At 52.8% G+C, this 19,147-nt stretch overlaps 1 protein-coding gene across 1 annotated transcript in view; it reads right to left on the bottom strand.

Annotated features, from left to right (window-relative positions):
• HS3ST4 (heparan sulfate-glucosamine 3-sulfotransferase 4) overlaps positions 1-12,675 on the bottom strand; it is a 54,441-nt gene extending 41,766 nt beyond the window's left edge. Inside the window, exon 1 of the mRNA XM_053957950.1 lies at positions 12,002-12,675. Coding sequence (XP_053813925.1) covers positions 12,002-12,645 — 644 coding nt within the window. The 5' untranslated portion in view covers positions 12,646-12,675. The remainder of the gene's footprint in view (positions 1-12,001) is intronic.
• Positions 12,676-19,147: the final 6,472 nt, after the last annotated feature.

Below are 19,147 nucleotides of genomic sequence, written 5' to 3'. Positions count from 1 at the left end.
TGTAATTCTCTGTACACACTGCCCACATGATCCCTGCTATCCTGGCTCCCACAGTGCCTCTGTGCTTTCCTCACACTGCACTTGGCTCTGCTTATGGAGGAAATGGGACCAAGACCCTTGACCGGCTTCAGCCCCTCTGCCACACACCAGCCACACCGCTTCCACAAACCCATCTGCTGGTTTAACTGATCTTTCAGCTCACACTGACTTGTGCCTCATCCAAGCCAAACAGGGGCTCAGTCCCTGCGTTTCATTACCAACAGGTAATGCAAGGGCCACGTGAGAACTGACCAGAGCCAACAACTCAAGCACGGTCAGGAGCACAGCACACTGAAGACTGCAGTGACTCGGGCACCAAAGTCCTACCGAAAGTCTCTGTGGCTGGTCAGGTTTTCCTGGTGGCTCTGACTGTGGCTCTGTCAGCGCAGCTCCTGCGGCTCTGCACCAGCAATGCCCTTCATTAATTCCTAATGCTGCCCCAAGTACATCTCATGTCCTCCAGGGTTTGGCAGCCCCTGTGAGCTGGGGCACAGAGCACAGCTCCCTACCTTCCTTCCACATATAACAAGAAGCCAAATGAAATAATGAAAGAAACTCATTTTAATGCCACAGAGGGAATTGTTTTATTGCTAAAGCAGCAAATAGAACTAATTGAATCCACTGGAAAAAAAAAAAAAAAGGCGCAAAGGAATGGAAAGGGTAGGTGTGGAACACAGACAAAAAGGGCGAGCTGGAGCCTGAATATTCATGGACCTAGAAACCGCAAACCCTTGAATGCAAAATATCTTCATAACTGATCATATGCCAATGGCAATGCATGCACAGCTCGGAGACAGGCTTGGAATGTTTGCATTTACAAGATTTTTTTTAAGTAATATTGTGGAACAAATTCTCTGGTTCATTAAGCTGCTTTGCACCTCCCTGGTAAAAGAGAACATCCTGGGAGTGAGCACCAGGACTGGCACAGGTTCCCACCAACGCTGAGCGCAGGGCGGGTGGCAGCGCACAGCCCTGGGACAGCTGTGGTGTCCCCAGAGCCGGTGCTGGGGCAGGCAGCTGCCTGCCTGCTGTGGGGGCTATGGAGGCAGCTCTGACCTCAGCCCCTGCCATGGCTGAGCACGGTACTGCATGGCTGGGCTGCCGAGCTGGGGCACTTCACCCCAAATCACCTCCCTGTTCACATGCTGCCAGCTACACCTGCCACAAGCTTTTAAATTCAGTTTTCAGTGAGTTTCAATTTTCAGTGGCAACATATATATTAACATGGGGGTTACATTTTAATTAAGGCAGCACTCATGTTCTTCATCACAATACTAAGTCATCCAGCAAGGAACACCAAGAATATAAATCCCATTAATGAAGAAGGAGATACATAACTGCACTGCATGCTCCAGCACAGAGGCACCAGTAGGAGATGACTCTCATATGAAGTGCAAGGTGAGAAAGCTGGATTAGAAACGCAGTTTATACTCCCAAGGGCCATACAATGTTCATCTGGCACCACAGGCCCTGAATCTGCAACCCCAAGGCACACAAAACACCAGTTCTACCTCAATCTATTTTCCCACCCCGAGAGAAAGCCCAAGGCACAGCGCGGCTGCTGGGTGTGCTGGTGGGGGCATAGAGTGCCTCGGTCCCTCCTGGATGCCAACAGCCACATGTGGACTGAGACCCTCCCCAACAACAGCAGCAGCGCTGCAGGGTGAGGGTGTCTCCCCAGCCTTGGGGTAACTGGGGGCTCAGCTCTCCCCAGGCTCGCTGGAAGACAGAGGCACCGGTGAAATCCACCTCTCTGCAAAGCCCTTCCTTCCTCCCTACACCAGCATCCCAAATCCTTACCCTCTCAGCAAAGAGCTTCAGGCTCACCTCTGCCTGCAACACACCCCAAGCATTAGAAAAAGTTAATAGGGGTCACGAGGGGAGCTGCACTGGGCAAAGCCATGCCAGAGCACCTGGGGGAAGGACCCTGAGCTGGGCAGCAGAGACGGACCTGCCACGCTGCCATGGAGCCCTCACCAGCCAGAGTCCAGCCCCATCACCCCGCTGACAGCCAGCAGCTCTGAACTGACACACTAATGAACAAGCTCTTTACACGGCCTGGCCATGGGAAAGCACTTCTTCACCACTGCCTACTGCAAAAAAATGGCTGAGGAGTTGCTGTTAAGGTTTTCCAAAGGAACCCATCTGCAGCAGAGACGTGGCTCGCCGCCCACTGAGACGACCCTATCCCGAGACGAGAGTGCTTCAGAGTATAATGTGGGAACAGAGTAATAATAAAACACCTTGCCGTAACTTTAGCAGCAGTGGCTCTAGCAGAAAAGCCTGTAATGATCTAATAACACATCTCCCTTGCTACCACTCCAGCCTTGTGAAATCCAGGGTAGTTTAAGCCATAAATCCATCCCAGGTATTCCTTTGTCATTAATTGTTAGGCTATTTGTATCACACATTTCACATACCAAATAGACTCCAATTTCATGGTGGGCTAGACTGCAGAGATGCTTCTTTTAATCTTTTTTAATTTTAAAGTGGTACCAAACTTAAATATTTTCTAATGGAGTGTATGTTTTACTTACATCTAATAGTATCACTACAATTTAGGAACAATAAAAGTCAAGTTCCTGTCTGTACAATAAGCTTGCAGCTCTATTTCCAAAGTTCAATCAGTTAACCTAGGAGAGCAATAACTTCCCTGCAATGAGTAACAGTGCGGAATAATATTTAGATAGAGATAAACCCTTTTGCATAGGAAATTGCATTATGATTTGATGGGTCTATGAAATCCTCAGCAAGATGCTTTAGTTTACCAATGAAGATGTTGCCTCAGGCGTTTTTCCAGTGTGTGAATTTTTTGGGGAGGGTCTAGATGATTTTGAGTTGAGTAAGGAGCCCTTATCATTCCAGATCCCAGCGTGTGCAGCAGACCCAGCAACAGAGCTGTGCAGCCTCTTCCCCACATTGGCAGCACAGGACGAGCAGCCCAAACAACGGCTGCCCCATCCCAGGGGCTGTGCAGCCCTGGAGTCTCCGGCCCCCCACACTGCACCAGCCCCTCGGGGTTTGCCCTGTGAGACCCAGCTCCTGGGGGGTCATGCACATTACAACAGCGATTGCTGGGTGCCTGGTGCCCTGGATTGTGCTCATTTGGCCAGATACCCATTTCTCTGGGGGAGCCATTAACAAAGACCAAGAGCAGGAACACTGCTGAGTGCCATCCCTCCAGGGCCGGGCCCCTGGCAGATGTAACGTCCTCTTTTCTGTGGCACAACTCAGCACCAACACCCCCCACGGCTCCAACATCCTCCCTCATGCTGCAAAATCACCATCCCCACCACATGGCCTGGTGCCCCAGAGCCCCTCTAGATCATGCCTGACTGTGGATTTGCCTTTCTGTGCAGGGTGAACAGCTCACGTAGAGGAGGCAGAGCCCTTTCCTAGGGTACCCAGAGCGCTTTCCTGATGTACCAGTGTCCCTCAGTGCACCCTCTAGCTCTGCAGGCTCCAGTGCCACAGAGCATGAAGCAGAGGTGGTGACTGGCAATTCAGGAATTAAAAGGGTACAAATAAAGAGCCCTAAAATGAGCTTGAAGGCTGTGAGTGCTGACAGTGCAGGGAGGGGCACTGCGGGATCGATGGTGGCGCTCCCCAGAGAACAGACCAAGGAGGGATGAACCAACAGCCAGTTAAAGACCTCCAGCAGCAACGACTTTAGGATCCATAGGTCTGCCACCCGCATTTCTTGAATCAGCACTTTGGATGGAAAATGGTCAGTTTGTTGTTGAACGAGCAGGACCAGAGCCGAGTAATTGACAGCCTGTCACCTGCACAGGTGATGCAGCACCTTCCACCCAGGGTTGAGTTGGGAGGTGACCCCTTCCCACATGTCTGGGGCTCAGGGCTGGGCAGCAGCTGAGCCTCCCAGGGCACAGAAGCACCTGGAGGAGCCTCAAAGCCTCTGGGGCTGGTGCACGGCCCCGTGTTGGCTCCACACAGGCTGGGTGGGTTTGCTCACCCTGGCTGGATGGTGGCAGCTCCTGCTGGGGGCTGCACAATCCAGCCAGGCTTTAACAGCCAGGCCTGATGCTGACGTTGGCTTCCCACGAGTGTGCTCACGGCTCGGCTTAATTATGTGAGAGTCCATCAAGAACAAATACAGAGAGGGCAGAGCTGGGGCTGAAATAAAGTTATTTGCAGATGTGGATGAACACTAATACTAAATATATTACTGTACCCATCTCAATGCAAGATGAAAGGAAATTCACTCTAAAACAAAGGGGAACCGCAGATCTGGGCTATCACAGCAGCACTGCTCTGCCCGGATCCAAAATGATTACTGCTAATAAAGGAGGGGGCCAAGTCCAGTCCAGCCTGGCTCTGAAGGGAATGGAAATCAGATTTTGGCTTGAAATGTGTTATAGCAATCTCTGTAATACAAAATAAAGTCTGGCAGATGGAGTTATTTTTATCCAAAGCTAGTTCTGTTTAGTAGGTCGGTGGCTATAAGTGATGTCCCTTTGCTATTTCCTCTTCCCCCAGGTCCCCCTGCCTCAGTTTCTCCAGGCACTGACAAGATTAGAGCAGACAACTCCAGTATATTTTGGGAGGATCCTACTTAGCTGTAAAAATCAATTGTGAATTTTGCATCCACCCCCAGCATTTGGCCTGTTTATATTGCCAAATATATTCTGTAAAGAAGTACTGTACTTCACAAGAGAGCTTGTCAAGGTAAATACCTTAATTTACATAAAATGTGACTAGCAATTGAAATGTTAAAGCCATAAAGAGCAAGTTTATGATCCATCCTTGATGCCTGGATGTATAATATGACAAGGGGGGAAATACTGTGCCTTGCAACATTTACTAAATTGGTGTGTTGACACTGGGGAGGGAAATGGGAGACTTTGAAAAAAAAAGGTTGGAGGGTTTTTCTGAGGGCTGTTTTTTGGCTTTTTTCTTCTTCCTTTTCATAAGTATGATTTTTTTCCCCAGCCTTCTACAGTCAGCTTTCAACACTCTCCTTCAGTTGGAAACTGCAGCTACCTAAATAACAAATGGGGGTAGCAGTGCCCATGTGCCATCGTGGAGCAGAGTCTGGGCAACAGCTTGGCCATGCCCGGGGAGAGGAGCTGCTCTTGGCAGGGTCAGGGCCAGCCCTGCCCAGCCACTGCCCCATGCCCCCGACAGGTACCTTCGATCTAAACAGGAATTTCTTACTGTGATTGAACAGACTCTTGTAATTCTGGGGTTTCCTTTAAACTTTTTCAAATATAGGGGAAACCAATTCAAACCTCATACAGCCCTAAATAATACTTATTTTAAAGTGGATTAAAAGCCTAAAATGAACTGCTGCTCACATGCACACAGCGGTGAAATTACAATACCCACACTGGATGCCCTGGAAAGTTTGATCATGCAGGTTCCTCACCTGGACTCCATACAAATGTTTCAGTCATTCATTCACGCTCATACCCTCATACCCTTCGCAATTCATTGAAACCACTTCAAGCAAAAATAATTTTAAAGAAATTATCTCTGTGTATCACACTCTGAGCAGTGAGAAATGTCCCACATGAATCAGCCCAGCCCCCAAAGCAATAAAATTTCTGCTGAAGTGCATGAAATAATGACTCAGAGAAAAGGAGTCACCATGAAAAGAGGTAAAAGAAACCCATGAAAAGAAGAAGACTCTGACCTTTGTCAATACAAGGTGTCACAAATTTGTGCTGGAATTTTGACTTTGAAAATCTAAAGCCTTTGCCCATAACTTTCTTTGAGAAGCTGTTGTTCCTTCTCCGCCAGTCCGGGCTTGGCACAGAGCAGAGTGAGCCTTGCTAGCCAGGGAGCAAGCAGGGCTCGGGTGTATCATTTAAACCAGAGAATGCGACCACCCAACACTTCCCCTTTTGCTTCTCCCAGGGGCTATTTTTCCCCAGGCCTGTTTTTGAGTTCTCTGTAACTCTACATGCACGAGCAGTACTGCACTCACAAAGAGAGCAATGCTCACAAACTTTGACATCACAAACAACACTTAAACCATTAGCAGCAAAGCACCAGCATGTTTACAAAGTGGGTTATTGAGCAAAATCCTAGAGAAAGGATGTTCTTGAGACTACAGTGCAACAGTTCAGTGATTTCAGGGCTGGTGACATGTGCCGGTTTCCTACATGCTCCGAGGGATGTTCCAACAGTCATTGGAAGAGGCATCCCCAGCGTGGGTGGCTGCTGTGCTGAGCCCTGTGCCCATAGCCCTCCCAAGAGAGCTGTGTGGCTGCCCCTGTTCCCAGGCTCCTCACACACACCAGGATCAGAGTGGGAACAGGGCAGAACCCCTGGGCTCGGTGGTGGGACGTCGCCCTGGTCACTGCACCCCACCCATCTGGGGGAACAGGGCCGGACACCTCCCTGCCAGGGGGCCTGGGGCTGCCTGGGGGCTGCCAAGGGGCACAGAGAGCACCCTGCTGCCTCCCCCTCTTGCCACCTTTCTCTCAGCACTTTGTGCTCACAGTCAACCACAAATACATTCCACACGGAGGCAGAAGCAGTGACAAGCCCTGTGGGAACGGGTGCGCCAGAGCCTCCTGCCAGTGTGTTGGCCCTGGCACTTCTCTCACTCTCTTTGCAGGAAGAGCCAGAGCAGCACACAGGGGCTGCAGGTGCTGAGAGCAGCTGCCATTCCCATGGCTACAACTGAGCAGCATGTGGATAACCACCATCAGGTGATAAAACACTGCAAATAGACACAAAGCATTCCTTCATCCCATTCCTTGAGCTAAAACAGAGCAGAAAGGAGGGAGAAAACTGCTGCCCAGGAAGGGTCCTCTGGCCCAGCACACAAGGCAGGGGCAGAGCCAGGAGACCCTGAGCTCTGGCACACAGCAGATTCACTGCAGTAGCTGCAGGATGCAGAAGAAAATCCATGCCTACTGCTGGAATGGCCTCTCAGTCCCCAGGTGGGTGAAACATGGGGGCCAACCAGCACAAAGCCTGACCCTTTCTTGCAGTCCCCAGCTCAGAGCTGACCCAGGTGTCAGCAAAGTCCAATACACTGGATCCACAGAGGAGAGAGGCAGCTGAGTCACTACATTTCAGCAAAATCCAACTCACAGCAGGGCCCAGAAACAAAATCAATACACTTTCCCTAAGTTACCAGAAGTGCAGTGGGTACAACACTCTGGGAAGGCCTTTTGCAGAGAAACACAGCAGTTCCCAGGCTCTGCAGCTGTGCCTGTGGGCAACAGCAGACCCCAATCCATCCTTCCATTGTAGGTGTTCCCACAGTGCTGTCAGCACAGGCTCACAGTGCTGATGGAAAGGGTTTGATTGCCTGAATGCCCTGAGCTGATCAGAACAGCACAGGCATTAGCCAGCAACACAATTACAGCTCACAGCGAGGTGACACTGTGTGGGATAAGGCTGAAACAGCCCCAGGCTATCACTGCCCAACAGCTGTTAGGGGATGTTGAAGAAGGGTCCCCGCACACATCCCTGGACACAATTCCTGCCAGCAGCCACGGCAGCAAAAGCCGGGTGCTCCAAGGCTGGATCGTGCCTGGGCACGCAGGGCTGGCCCCACTGCCCCGGCCACCAGGTCAGCACAGGAAGGAAAGTGAGACAGCCCCACGGGGAGCAGAGCCCGTGGCAGAAATAACAACACACAACGGCCACCTGCCCCATACAGATGAACTCAGTGTCCACAGGGATGCGATGGGAGTGCCAGCTCCGGAGCCACAGCCAGCGGCTCCACGGAACCGCTCACTCGTGAGCATGTGTTTATTACTGAGAGAAGAGCTCCCTGTCATGGCATTATTCATTATTTGTATGAGGCCAGCAGCTCACCAAATAACACGCAGGCCTGACTGCTCGGGAGAACACTCCAAAAAACCCAGACAAGCAGTGCAAATAGCATTAGACATGCAAGCCACTCCACTGCCTGTCATGGTGACTGCTCCTGCAGCGGGGCCACTCCACACACACAGCTGCACCCTGTCCAAGTGCTCAGCACTGGGGGCCCAGGGCAGAGAGGGGAATGCGATCTAACCACAGATATTGCTGCAGCCTCTCCATCAGGGCTCCACTGAGGAGGAAGCAAGGAGTAAAGCAATATGCATGTACACACAGAATTTAACTCTTCCAAGTCAGTAAACCTTAAAACTCAGTTTCAACTCACCACTATCAGGTGTTCTTTTTGTGTTATGGAAATCATATTTGTGTTAAAACCGCAAGTTTGTTTTCAAAATATTGTTACAAATCCCCAATTTTTCTGCTAAAGGCAGGATGTCAAGATAGCCTTGAAAGCATAACATGACAGAACTGAATCCTCTCACTGTGCTGAGCCTGCAGGCAGCTGGGGACAGTGGCTGGGAGCACTGGGCTGTTCCACTCAGCTCAGAAAACCTCAAGGGTGCCCAAGTGAAGAAAGACACAACTAAAGCCCCCCCCATGCCAGGGCTGGGAGCTCCCACTCCCTTCACACAGCCACCTGCAGCATTTCCCTTCCAAAGTCCCCAGAGCAGTCACCAGCAGCATCTGAGCATCCCGAGATGTGGCACAGGTGAGCCTGGTGCACTGCCCACAGTGCCGGTGCAGGGCAGCGTGGCCACTGCACAGCTCAAACAGGATCACCTCCCCTCCTTCTCCAGTCACACAAAGCCACTGCAGGGTTCCCCTGCAGACCCCTGCCCACCTCCCTGGGCTCTCTCCTCTCTGAGACCAAACCAGGGCCCCTAGCACCACAAGGAGACAAACCTGTCCAGGTGTGGGACACTGCAGGCAGTTTGCTGTTCCCATTATCCACAATATCCCTACACAACTGTGTGCCCTTGATCCACGCCAAGGCAGGGAACTCAGACATGTCCCAAATGCTGTGCTTGTGCTTGTAACGAGCATTTATGGATGTTATCTCCATTCCCTGGCCTCAGAGGCCTCTCTGTCATTCTGCCACCCTTTCTGTGCTCTGAGAAAGGCTCTCAGTGCTTTTCCAAATGCAGGAAGTTCAGGGCAGAGCTCATGGCATGGGACATTCCCACTGAGGCATGAGCATCACACTGGAGAGAGCAAATGCCTGCAGTCCAGCCTGGCCGTGGGGGACATGCGGAGATCACTGTGCCTGGGCACGTGAGAGAGCAGGGGGACACTTGGACACTGGCTAAAAATCAGCAGCAGCTCCTGCAGGAAAGCTGGCATATCCTGGGGAAGGAAGGAGCAAGTTAAAGACAACGGCTTGCGAAGGAACAGCAGAGGAAGATTGGATGTCGTTTAAGGAAAGCTGTACCATGGAACTTGTCCTTCAGACAGCCCAGCACTAGGACAGACAGAATCATAAACTGCAACCACAAATACAATCCTGGCAGCATAATAGAAACTAACCAAAACTAATCTTGGCCTAGTTTGCACCAGTTTGTGTGTGGAAAGACCTCTGTTTGCAATTGCCAAATGAACTGAGCTGAAGAGATCAGAGACAGCACACAAACCTTCAGCTTTCCCTACAGGTTCCCAGGAAAAAACAGAGCAGGCAGTGTGGAACTGCTGTCCTGACATGCCACCCTGTCCCCAGCAGCACAGAGCTGGCATCCCCTGGCCCAGTGCTTGCATCAACTCCAGCCACTGAGAGAGATCCTGGACCAGACATCCAGAGCACTTAGGGCTTTTCAATCTCAAGGCAGCAAAGACACAGGTAATGCAGTACGGAGTGCACACAAAGAAATGGCAATGCCCTGGTGCCATCTCCATTTTACAGGAGAAACCAAGGTGAAGAAGGCATTTCCCTTTCCTCCAGCTCCTCGAGACTGGGAGATAATCTTGTGACTGAACAACTGAACAAGGAACCTGGAAGGCCTGCCATTCCCTTATTTCACTATGTAAGAAAAAACCTGACCGTGTTAAAAGCTCACAGTGTGGAATGCAGAAGTCACCACAAGGAGATGACTTCAATAGTTGCTTCTTTGTTAATAGTTGCTTCTTTGTTAAAAAAAAAATTACATTTCTGTGGACAGGAAAAAAAATCTCCAATTACTGTACCTGGGACACAGCTGTGAGCTGTCAGCCTCCCCAGTGCACTCAATCAGGTAATCTCAGAGAAGGTCAGGAAGAAGCAGCTGCTGGGATGGATGGTGAGCTTTCCCCATTCTGCTTTTGGTTTGTGTTTGTATGGCACTAAAAGCCAGCCCATGACGACAGCCTGGCACCAGTACAGCACCAGGGAAGTTGTGGCTGCTGCTGAGGCACAGACCACCAGCAGTGTCCTGCCCCTGCAAGGCTGAACACGCTTGAAGGAGGGGGGGAGAAGCATGTGTTTGGGTTGGGCAGATGTGAAGATGGCTGCAGGTCAGGCAGCCAGGGCTGCAATGGCACAGAGCACCAGTCATTTCTTTACCCATCCCACAGCCTGCTCTGCCCAGACCCTCGCACACCAAGGGTGTCCCAATCTGTTCTCCCACCTCTCCTGCCCAGGCAGCAAAGCTCCAGGGCTTGAAATGAGCAGCACACACCAGAGAGCTGCTGCAGGGATAGAAAATACCAAACTGCATTCTGCAAATGAAAACCTGTGTGTGCCTCTTACTCCACAAGAGGAGTTACACCCACTCACTAGCCCTTTTCTAGTAGCAGAAGTTTAAAGATGAAAAAGCAGCTGCTCATCATACTCAGTGCTTGATCTTCTTCTGCCTGTTTTAAATAAAGCCAAACTTTTTATGTGCCACTTTCTATCATCTTCTAGCTAGTTTTCTAAACTTACTTTTCAAGGTAAGCCTTTCCTCCAAGAAAATTCAGTATAACAAAATACTGTGTCTGAAGTTATATCTATAAACACAATAACCATATCCAGTCCTTTAGTGCTTCCCCCCATCAGAGCAGCACAGCAAAAACCCTCTCAGGGACAACCTCACTTTCTCAGTGCTAATGTCCACTTCCTTGAAATCCCTCCAGAAAATCCCACAGCATTTCACCAGAGCCAAGCGAATGCCACACCAAGTGTTGCGAAGACTTTCCTTCCACAATCCCCACAGAAGACTGCCTGGAGTTTCTCACCTTTAAATACCCCTGATATGCAGACCAAGTACTTTATTTTAATAATGAGGGACCAGTTAATCCAGGCAGTAACTTGCCTGCTGCCTCTCATTTTTAGCTTCATTTGCAGAGCAAGTAAGCAGCTGCCATGCTAACCACAACAAGAATTCACCAGCTCAGCCACAGACCACCTTTTGTCAAGAACCAGTATGGTTTGCTTTGAACCATGAACTACAGAGCAACTGGGAGTTTTTAAGTTCTACTGATGTGCTGCATTCTCCTCAGAAATTTTTAAAGAGAGAGAAGAACACCGAGCTATCACAAGCCATTGATTTCCTAAACCTGTCAAGACATTTAACACTTCCTTACTGCAGTCCAGTGTTTTCTAATAACCAGGACTTTTAGCATAAAATCCCTTTAAAATGTTACCCAACACCAGACAACAGTATTTAGAGACTTCTTCACGAACAGAATTAGATCATGTCAATGGAAAAAAAAAAAAAAAAAACTTCCTAACATGGAACTTGTTGAATGAAGAGTAAAACCTTATTTTTGAAGCATAGCCTGTGCTCCCAGGAAGGCAGCATCCTTCAGCCCTAGCAGCACCTGGAATAACTTGCGATCTTGTCTATTTCAGTAATTATTAATTACCGACCTATTTCGGTGTATTTTACACCAACCGCAGCTGAACTGCTACGGTATGCTCACACACTGCGAGCATCCGAGAAGGATGTTAGCAGAGATTTCCTGCTTTCCCACCAGAACAGCGCGTTTTCCATCGCCACGGCGGCCAGGCGCGGCCCCCGGCGACCCGCCAGCCCCGGCCCCGCAGCTCGGCCCCGCGGCGGTCCCGGGGCTCGCGCCTTCGCCCCGGCTCCCACCGGGGGCCAACGGGGGACCCCCGGGACCACGCAGGAGCTTCCCCCGCCCCGCACGGACACGCATTCCTCCCTCCCCGCCAGCGCCGCGGATCGCGCCCGCAGCCCTCCGCCCTCACCTGTACCACTCCAGCCCCTTCTCGTAGTTCCTGTCGAAAAAGTGGGGCTCGGTGCCCACGGCCCGCACGTCGGGGTGCGCCCGGATGGCCTCCAGCAGCGCCCGCGTCCCCCCCTTCTTCACCCCGATGATGAGGGCTTGCGGCAGCCGCTTCTCCCCGTAGTCCGGCGTGGTGCTGCTGCCGCCGCCGCCGCGGCTGCCCGGGCTGCCGGCCCGGCTCAGCTCCTCGTCCGTGGTGCTCGACTCCTGCGGGTCCCTCTCGAAGGCTCCGCTCTGCGCCGTGATCACCTCCCCGGGGGCCAGCCGCGTCCGCAGCCAGGTGCCCTCCGCCCCTTCCCGGCTGCCGTTGGAGGCCCGCGGCGGAGCGGCGGAGGGGGCCGGGGCGCCGGGGCTGCCCGGAGGGCTGGCGGGGGAGCGCGGGGCCACCGTGACGGGGAGAGCGGTGGGGGAGCGCGGGGCCCCGGGGGCCGCCGAGCCGGGGAGCGCGGCCGGGGAGCGCAGGGCGGCCGGGCCGGTGCCCCCCATCAGGCTGTAGCACAGGTAGGTGAGGCACAGGGAGAGGCTGCACATGCAGAGGAGCTTCCGCGCCGGGGGCCCCTTAGAGCCGCGCCCGCCCGGCACCCCCGGCTGGGCGGGGGGGGACATGGCTGCTCCCCGCTCCTCGCCCCGGGCACCGGGCGCACATGGTGTCAGCCGCCGCCCGGCCGCCCCAGCCGCATGGGGCGCCGCTGCCCGCCCGCCCCGCCGCCGCCGGTGGGGGGGGGCCCCGCATGGCACGGTCGCCGCCGGCCCCCGCCGGGTACCGGGGCGCTGGGGCTCCGCGCGGCCGCGCTCCGGTGCCACCGGCTCCGCACTGTTGCCGCCCGAGTTCCTGCCGCGAAACTTTGTGCCGGGTGGGAGGCGGGAGCGCGTTCCCGGCGCGGGGAGGGCCCGGCCCGCCCCCGCCGCCGCCCCCGCCGCCGCCGCCGAGAGCGCGGGGAGCGCGGGGAGCGCGCCGGGCCGGGCCGGGCCGGGCCGGGCCGAGCGGCGGCGGCAGCGCGGGGCAGCACCGCGGACAGCACCGCGGACAGCACCGCGGACAGCGGCCGGGGAGCCCGGATTCCCCCGGGCCCGGGCGGGCCAGCTGCCGCAGTCCCTCCAGCTGGCCCGCCCGGCTCGCCGCGCACAGCCCCCGGCTGCCCCACAGCCCCCCTGCCCCATGTGCTGCCCAGAGCCACCCGCCGTGCCGCAGCCGCTCGTGCCAGCACTCGGCGCAGGGCCCCAGAAACAGGGCCAGTGTCAGCTGTACCCTACAAATCCTCCTCCTTTCCCCTGCAAAAATCACCGCGCCACAGCTCCTTGGCCCCTCATTCTGCCCTGCTCCCCTCCGCCTCCCCCGAAGCCTATTCTGTCCCCAGCCCGTGGCTCTTGCACAGAGCCTGCGGCTGCTGAGACGGCGCCTCTGGGACAGCCCCACGCAGCACGGCCCAGGTCCCCTGGTTCTGGCCTTTCGGGCATCTGGGACAGTTTCTTAGGGCAGCCTTCTTTCTCCTGGGATCCTGAGGAGAGGTGGCAGACCGTGGGCAGGAGCTTAACTCGGAGCATGGAGGGTTCATAGTTTAGGTGCCAGGAGCTGCACTGGTAGATGAGGCCAATCACACCCTTGCACGATGCTCTTCCAGGAACTCTGTCCCCAGCCTTGGTAGAGCAGGTTGGGGCTGACAGCCTCCCTCCTCACAGTTTTCTGGAGCAGCCATCACCTCTTTCCAGCTCCACGTTTTGTCACTTCCCACCTGCAGTTCTCAGGTTTGGCATTGGGATGTATTTTGTGAGGGGAAGGAATGCATTATTGTCTCTCGGCTTTCTCCTACACCTTGTCTGGGGTCTCCAGGAGTCTCTCCATCATGGGTATTGCCCTGGGGTATCGGGGCATGTCACAGCCCTTGGCCTCCTGCCCAACAGCAGAACAACGCTGGCTGTGCCATGTACAGAGAGGAGTTGAGGAACACAGCCATGTGCTAAAACCCTCACAGGTGAACGAGCAGCAATCTAACCTTGTGCACCTGCACTGCCAGCACTACCTGGGGGCAGCAGATCCCAGAAAGAGCCAGCACCCGACCCCAGTGGCAAAAGCTGCAGAGCAGCTCTTTGTTCACACATACGAGGGCCACAGCTGCACTTCTGAGCCAGCACTGGGAGAATGCAGACTGTGTCCCCAACCTTGTGCATCTGTGAATGCTGTGTAACTCTTTCTGCCTGTGAGCAGGACGAGAATTTGGAGGCAGAGACACTTCTCCACTCACCAGTCTGGGGAGCTACTGGATTGTACAGAGATGTTCTGGGTGAGGCTGGATGGGAGGGAGCTGGCAGAGCTTCCTCTTGCTCCCCCAGCTGATGAGCCATGGCCCAGGTTTTGCATCTCCAAACCTTGCTGTTGCATAGGGAACATAGAATCATGGAATGTTTTGAATTGTAAGAGATTCTTCAAGGTCATAGAGTCCAACCCTTGCCATGGTCAGGGACACTTTCCACCATCCCAGGCTGCTCCAAGCCCTGTCCAGCCTGGCCTGGAACACTTCCAGGGATCCAGGGGCAGCTAAAGCTGTTCTGGGCACCCTGTGCCAGGGCCTGCCCGCCCTCACAGGGAAGAATTTCTTCCCAATATCCAATCTAACCTTGTTCTCTGTAAGTGTGAAGCCATTTCCTCTTGTCCTGTCACTGCTTTCTTTGACCTCCCTTTTCAGCTGACATATCTGCAGAGGCCCTTCTTGTTATTCTGTATGTCCCTTGCCAAGCTCAGCTCCAGCCTTGGCCTTCCTGCTTCCATCCCTACACAACCAGGCAGTTTCCCTATACTTTTCCCATTATACCTCTTCCTGTTTCCACTGCCTGTGCATTTCCTACCTCCCCTCAAGTTTGACCAGCAGGTTCCACCTCGGCCATGTCAGACTTCTGCCTTCGTTGCCCGATTTCTTGTACCTGGGGATCACGAGCTCTTGTGCTCTATGGAAAGTGCCCTTAAAGACCTTCCAGCTCTGCTCTGCTCCTTGTCCCTGAGGGCGATTTCCCAGGGGTCTCATTGACTAACTCCTTGAAGAGCTGGCAGTTTGCATTCCTAAAATTCAGAGCCCTGACTTTACTCTTCGCCTGACCTAAATCCCTCAGGACTGCCAGCTCCACAGAGCGATGCACCTTTGGAGTCCCAGCTACGCTTGGTCGCATTGCAAAAGCAACATTTGGAAACGAAAATTAAGTGCCAATATTAGGTAGCTACCCAGAGCTGAGAAATGTATTCATAAAAAAAGAGGAAAAGCACCAATGTTTCCCATAATGAACAAAAGCTCAATGCTGCTCTCAGCTGGACATGTATTCTCTCTGTGCAGCTCCAGTTCCAATGGAGATAATTCCTTCATAATATTTTTTTTTATGGCACACATGAGACCTCTGAAATGCAGTGTCTTGTGTCCTGTAAATCATTTTCTGTAACCTGTGGATTCCTTTTCAACTGCATTACAGTAATGTGAATGTTTGGGGACTAACTGGAGCTGACAGAAGCGCAGCCTCATGTCCCCCACGCATGGCGCTGCCTCTGGCTGTGCCCCAGCCCAGTGCTGCAGAAGCAGCACAGCTGCAGGAGTGGCACAGCTGCAGGAGTGGCACAGCTGCAGGAGCAGCACAGCTGCAGGAGTGGCACAGCTGCAGGAGTGGCACAGCTGCAGGAGCAGCACAGCTGCAGGGGTGGCACAGCTGCAGGAGTGGCACAGCTGCAGGAGCAGCACAGCTGCAGGAGTGGCACAGCTGCAGGGGCAGCACAGTTGCAGGAGCAGCACAGCTGCAGGGGCAGCACAGCTACAGGAGTGGCACAGCTGCAGGGGCAGCACAGCTGCAGGAGTGGCACAGCTGCAGGGGCAGCACAGCTGCAGGAGTGGCACAGCTGCAGGAGTGGCACAGCTGCAGGGGCAGCACAGCTGCAGGGGTGGCACAGCTGCAGGAGTGGCACAGCTGCAGGAGCAGTGCAGCTGCAGGGGTGGCACAGCTGCAGGGGCAGCACAGCTGCAGGAGCAGCACAGCTGCAGGGGCAGCACAGCTGCAGGAGTGGCACAGCTGCAGGAGCGGCACAGCTGCAGGGGCGGCACAGCTGCAGGAGCAGCACAGCTGCAGGAGCAGCACAGCTGCAGAGGCAGCACCACTTGGCCTCGGGCGTCCCTCAGGCGCTGACCAGGACGAACACAGTTCCTGTCTGGACTGGCCGAGCCCAAAGCAAGGCTGCTACAAATTCGGAAATCAGGCTTGAAGCCTAGATGAGAATCCCAGTAGGTGCAGTGTGGGTCACACGGCAGGGCTGGGGACAGACGGACACTCCCAGGAGGCCCTGCAGAGCAGCTTTGCTTGGCTGCTCTGCATAGCACACACACATGGCCCCTCGTGTAATTGTTCTGGTACGTATGGATTTACCTTGAGAGAGATGAATCCTTCTCATACACGGAGATACGTTTATTCCAAACTGGAGAACCCACAGAGAGCCTTCTGGCAGGTAAAAGCCTGCTCTTGAATTCCCCAATATCAAAAAACCCTAGCCCAACCCAAGCCAAAACCCAAATAGTTTTCAGTTTCCAAAATAAAATAAACCTCAAACTAGACTATATTTAATGAATTCACAGTGCTTTGGTCTTTCTGACACTGAGAACACACCCAAACTGCAGTGCTTAGCAGAATGCCCCAGCTTGACATCCCCGTGGCTCCGGCTCCCGTGACGTGCTGCACGGGAGACTGACAGGATTTACATCAAACCACACAGAATGGAGAGACAATTTCTTCTCGGGCACCAGCTTCCAGCCCAGAGGAAATTTTATAACCGGAATGTGAAGCCCTCTAAAACAAATGGTTCATCCTTAAATGCCTGCTGCTGGGCTCCAGCTCCTGATTCATCACAGAGTGTGTATTTCTCCTGCGTGGATGTCAAACGCATCCATGGGCAGATGTGAGTGTTATCCAATGCTGGCTAGTGCTGTTCAGCCATGGATGCAATAGGAGCTGATGGAGTGTAACACTTTATTTGACAGTTCTGCTCTTAAAGGCTTCTGTATTTACCCTGCATACCTGCCTCTCCAAGGCACATCAATTAGCAATGGGAGCACTTCCCAGGCAGGCAGCAGTAGCCAGTCTAGCAAGGCCAGCTGGGAATTGCCTGGGTGGTTTGGTTGGGTAGATCACCTAGTTCATGCCCCACATTTTGGCAGGGATCAAGATCAGTTGATTTTGACAAAGGGAAAGGAATCTGGGCAGCCTTGGAGCAGCTACCCCTTGCATGCAGTTTTTTCTAAGTTCCCATCACTTGGAGTGACTTGTGGCTGCCCACCTGGGCAATATGCCTGTGATGCTCTCGTCTCCACAGGGACAGCAGTGCTGAGATTTACCCCAGAACCTTGGTTATGAGGACATGTGACAGTACGTCATGGTTGGCAGCTGAGAGCCCTTCCCTGCACCAGCTGCAGGGTCTGACTGCACAGGCTGATGACCAGGCTCCAGTTAGAGCCGTGTTTGACACATGACAGGCTGGGAAGCCCTTTCAGAGGTGCTGCTGGTCCAGCTGGTGCTGTGCAAAGGCTAGTGGCCTGGCTTATGGGGGGAAGCAGAACTCCACTCCAACAAGGCTGAGATGGCTGAGTGCTGGCACGCTCACTGCTTAGACATGGGATTATCTGCTCCAGTATTCTCACCTTTGCTCCAGGAACAGAAACTGGGAGAGGAGCAGAGCAGAGTCAGACTCTGAGGACATCTTCAGACTGGGGACCCCATTTGAGGGGGGCCTGGGTATATTTGGCCGAGTGAGAAGGGAGCTGGAGAGCATGTCCCTGCTCTCTAAATGCACAATCAGATGAGCACCAAGAAAGGAGGAAAATGGCCTCAGATAATAGTCTGTACTGGCACAAAAACAAAGAGGTATGAGTTGGCACAAATAATTTTTGGCTGGAAATCAGATGGTTTCTAACAGTGGGAGAAATGTTGTTCTGGAACAGATTCCTGAGAGGAACGTTGGGGGCAAGGTATGCAATTAGTTTTAAGATTGAGTTTGAAATGGACTTTATAACATCATTGCCAGCAATTGCAGGGAAATGGGATTTGATGGCCCAAGCTGTCCCTTCTAGTTCCATGCTCCTGTTGTCATTCACAAGCACCGACCAGAGCAGGAACCCTCTAACAGGGAAGGGCTCTCTAATCTATCAAAGGCTTAACGAGATCCATTGAAGAGAATCTGGAATTAGACTCATTTGAGTGCAATGAAAAAGGTGTATTTTAACAAGGACAGTAATTTCCTTTTGTAATAATTTGTGAAGGAATATCACAGGACACTTCTCTTGGAAGGTTTTACACTGCAACTGGAATTCTTTGCAAAGAACTGGGCCCAGCTGGGAGCCAGGATGTGGTCCCTGCAGGAGAGTCTCTGGCCTGAGAATCTCTACATGCCAATACCCCAATTATTGCTTCTGCTAAGGACTAAGTTCCAGAGATTATCACCTCAATTTCCTGACTTTTACAAACACTAGGAATATATTTTTCAGGAAACTTCAGAGGTTAACCTCCCATAATTCCTCCTCATTATTTACTTGTCAACAGAAGCAATGAAACACCTTGAAAAGAAGTGGATTAATGCACACAGTGCTCTACATCCCTCAGGGAATGAATAAAGTTTGTAAATATATACTGAATAGCAAAAAAAAAAATCAGTAAAACTGCAAAGACATCTAAACTCCAGTCAAAGAAGGCACTCAAAATATTTTGCAGTGGCATTCCACTCTGTCAAACCATTTTCCCATTCACAGAAACAGCTTCAGGTTTAGAATCATTGGTAATTCTGATGGTTGTTAGTAGCAGCTCCTGTGATCTAAATGGCCCAGTCTGGGAACCTACATTCATTTCTTTGACCTAAAATTACAAGTGTGGAAGAAGACATCGCTGGGCAAGCTGCTCAGGCATCAAACCCACTGTTTCACTGATATGCTGTTCAGAGCTGCTATGAAAAAAAGAACAGCTCTTGGACTTGGAAAAACGCACGTACCACAAATATGGTGTGGAACGTGGTTTATCCAGTGCATAGTCCTGAAAGTGGAGCCAGAGGGAAAGCCAGTCAGCCTGAGAGGTGTGTGCTAGCAGAGGTGAGAGGGGA

This window comes from Vidua chalybeata, chromosome 16 (assembly GCF_026979565.1).
Source record: "Vidua chalybeata isolate OUT-0048 chromosome 16, bVidCha1 merged haplotype, whole genome shotgun sequence".
Classification (NCBI taxonomy): domain Eukaryota; kingdom Metazoa; phylum Chordata; class Aves; order Passeriformes; family Viduidae; genus Vidua; species Vidua chalybeata.
This window is presented reverse-complemented; position numbering and strand designations above follow the sequence as displayed.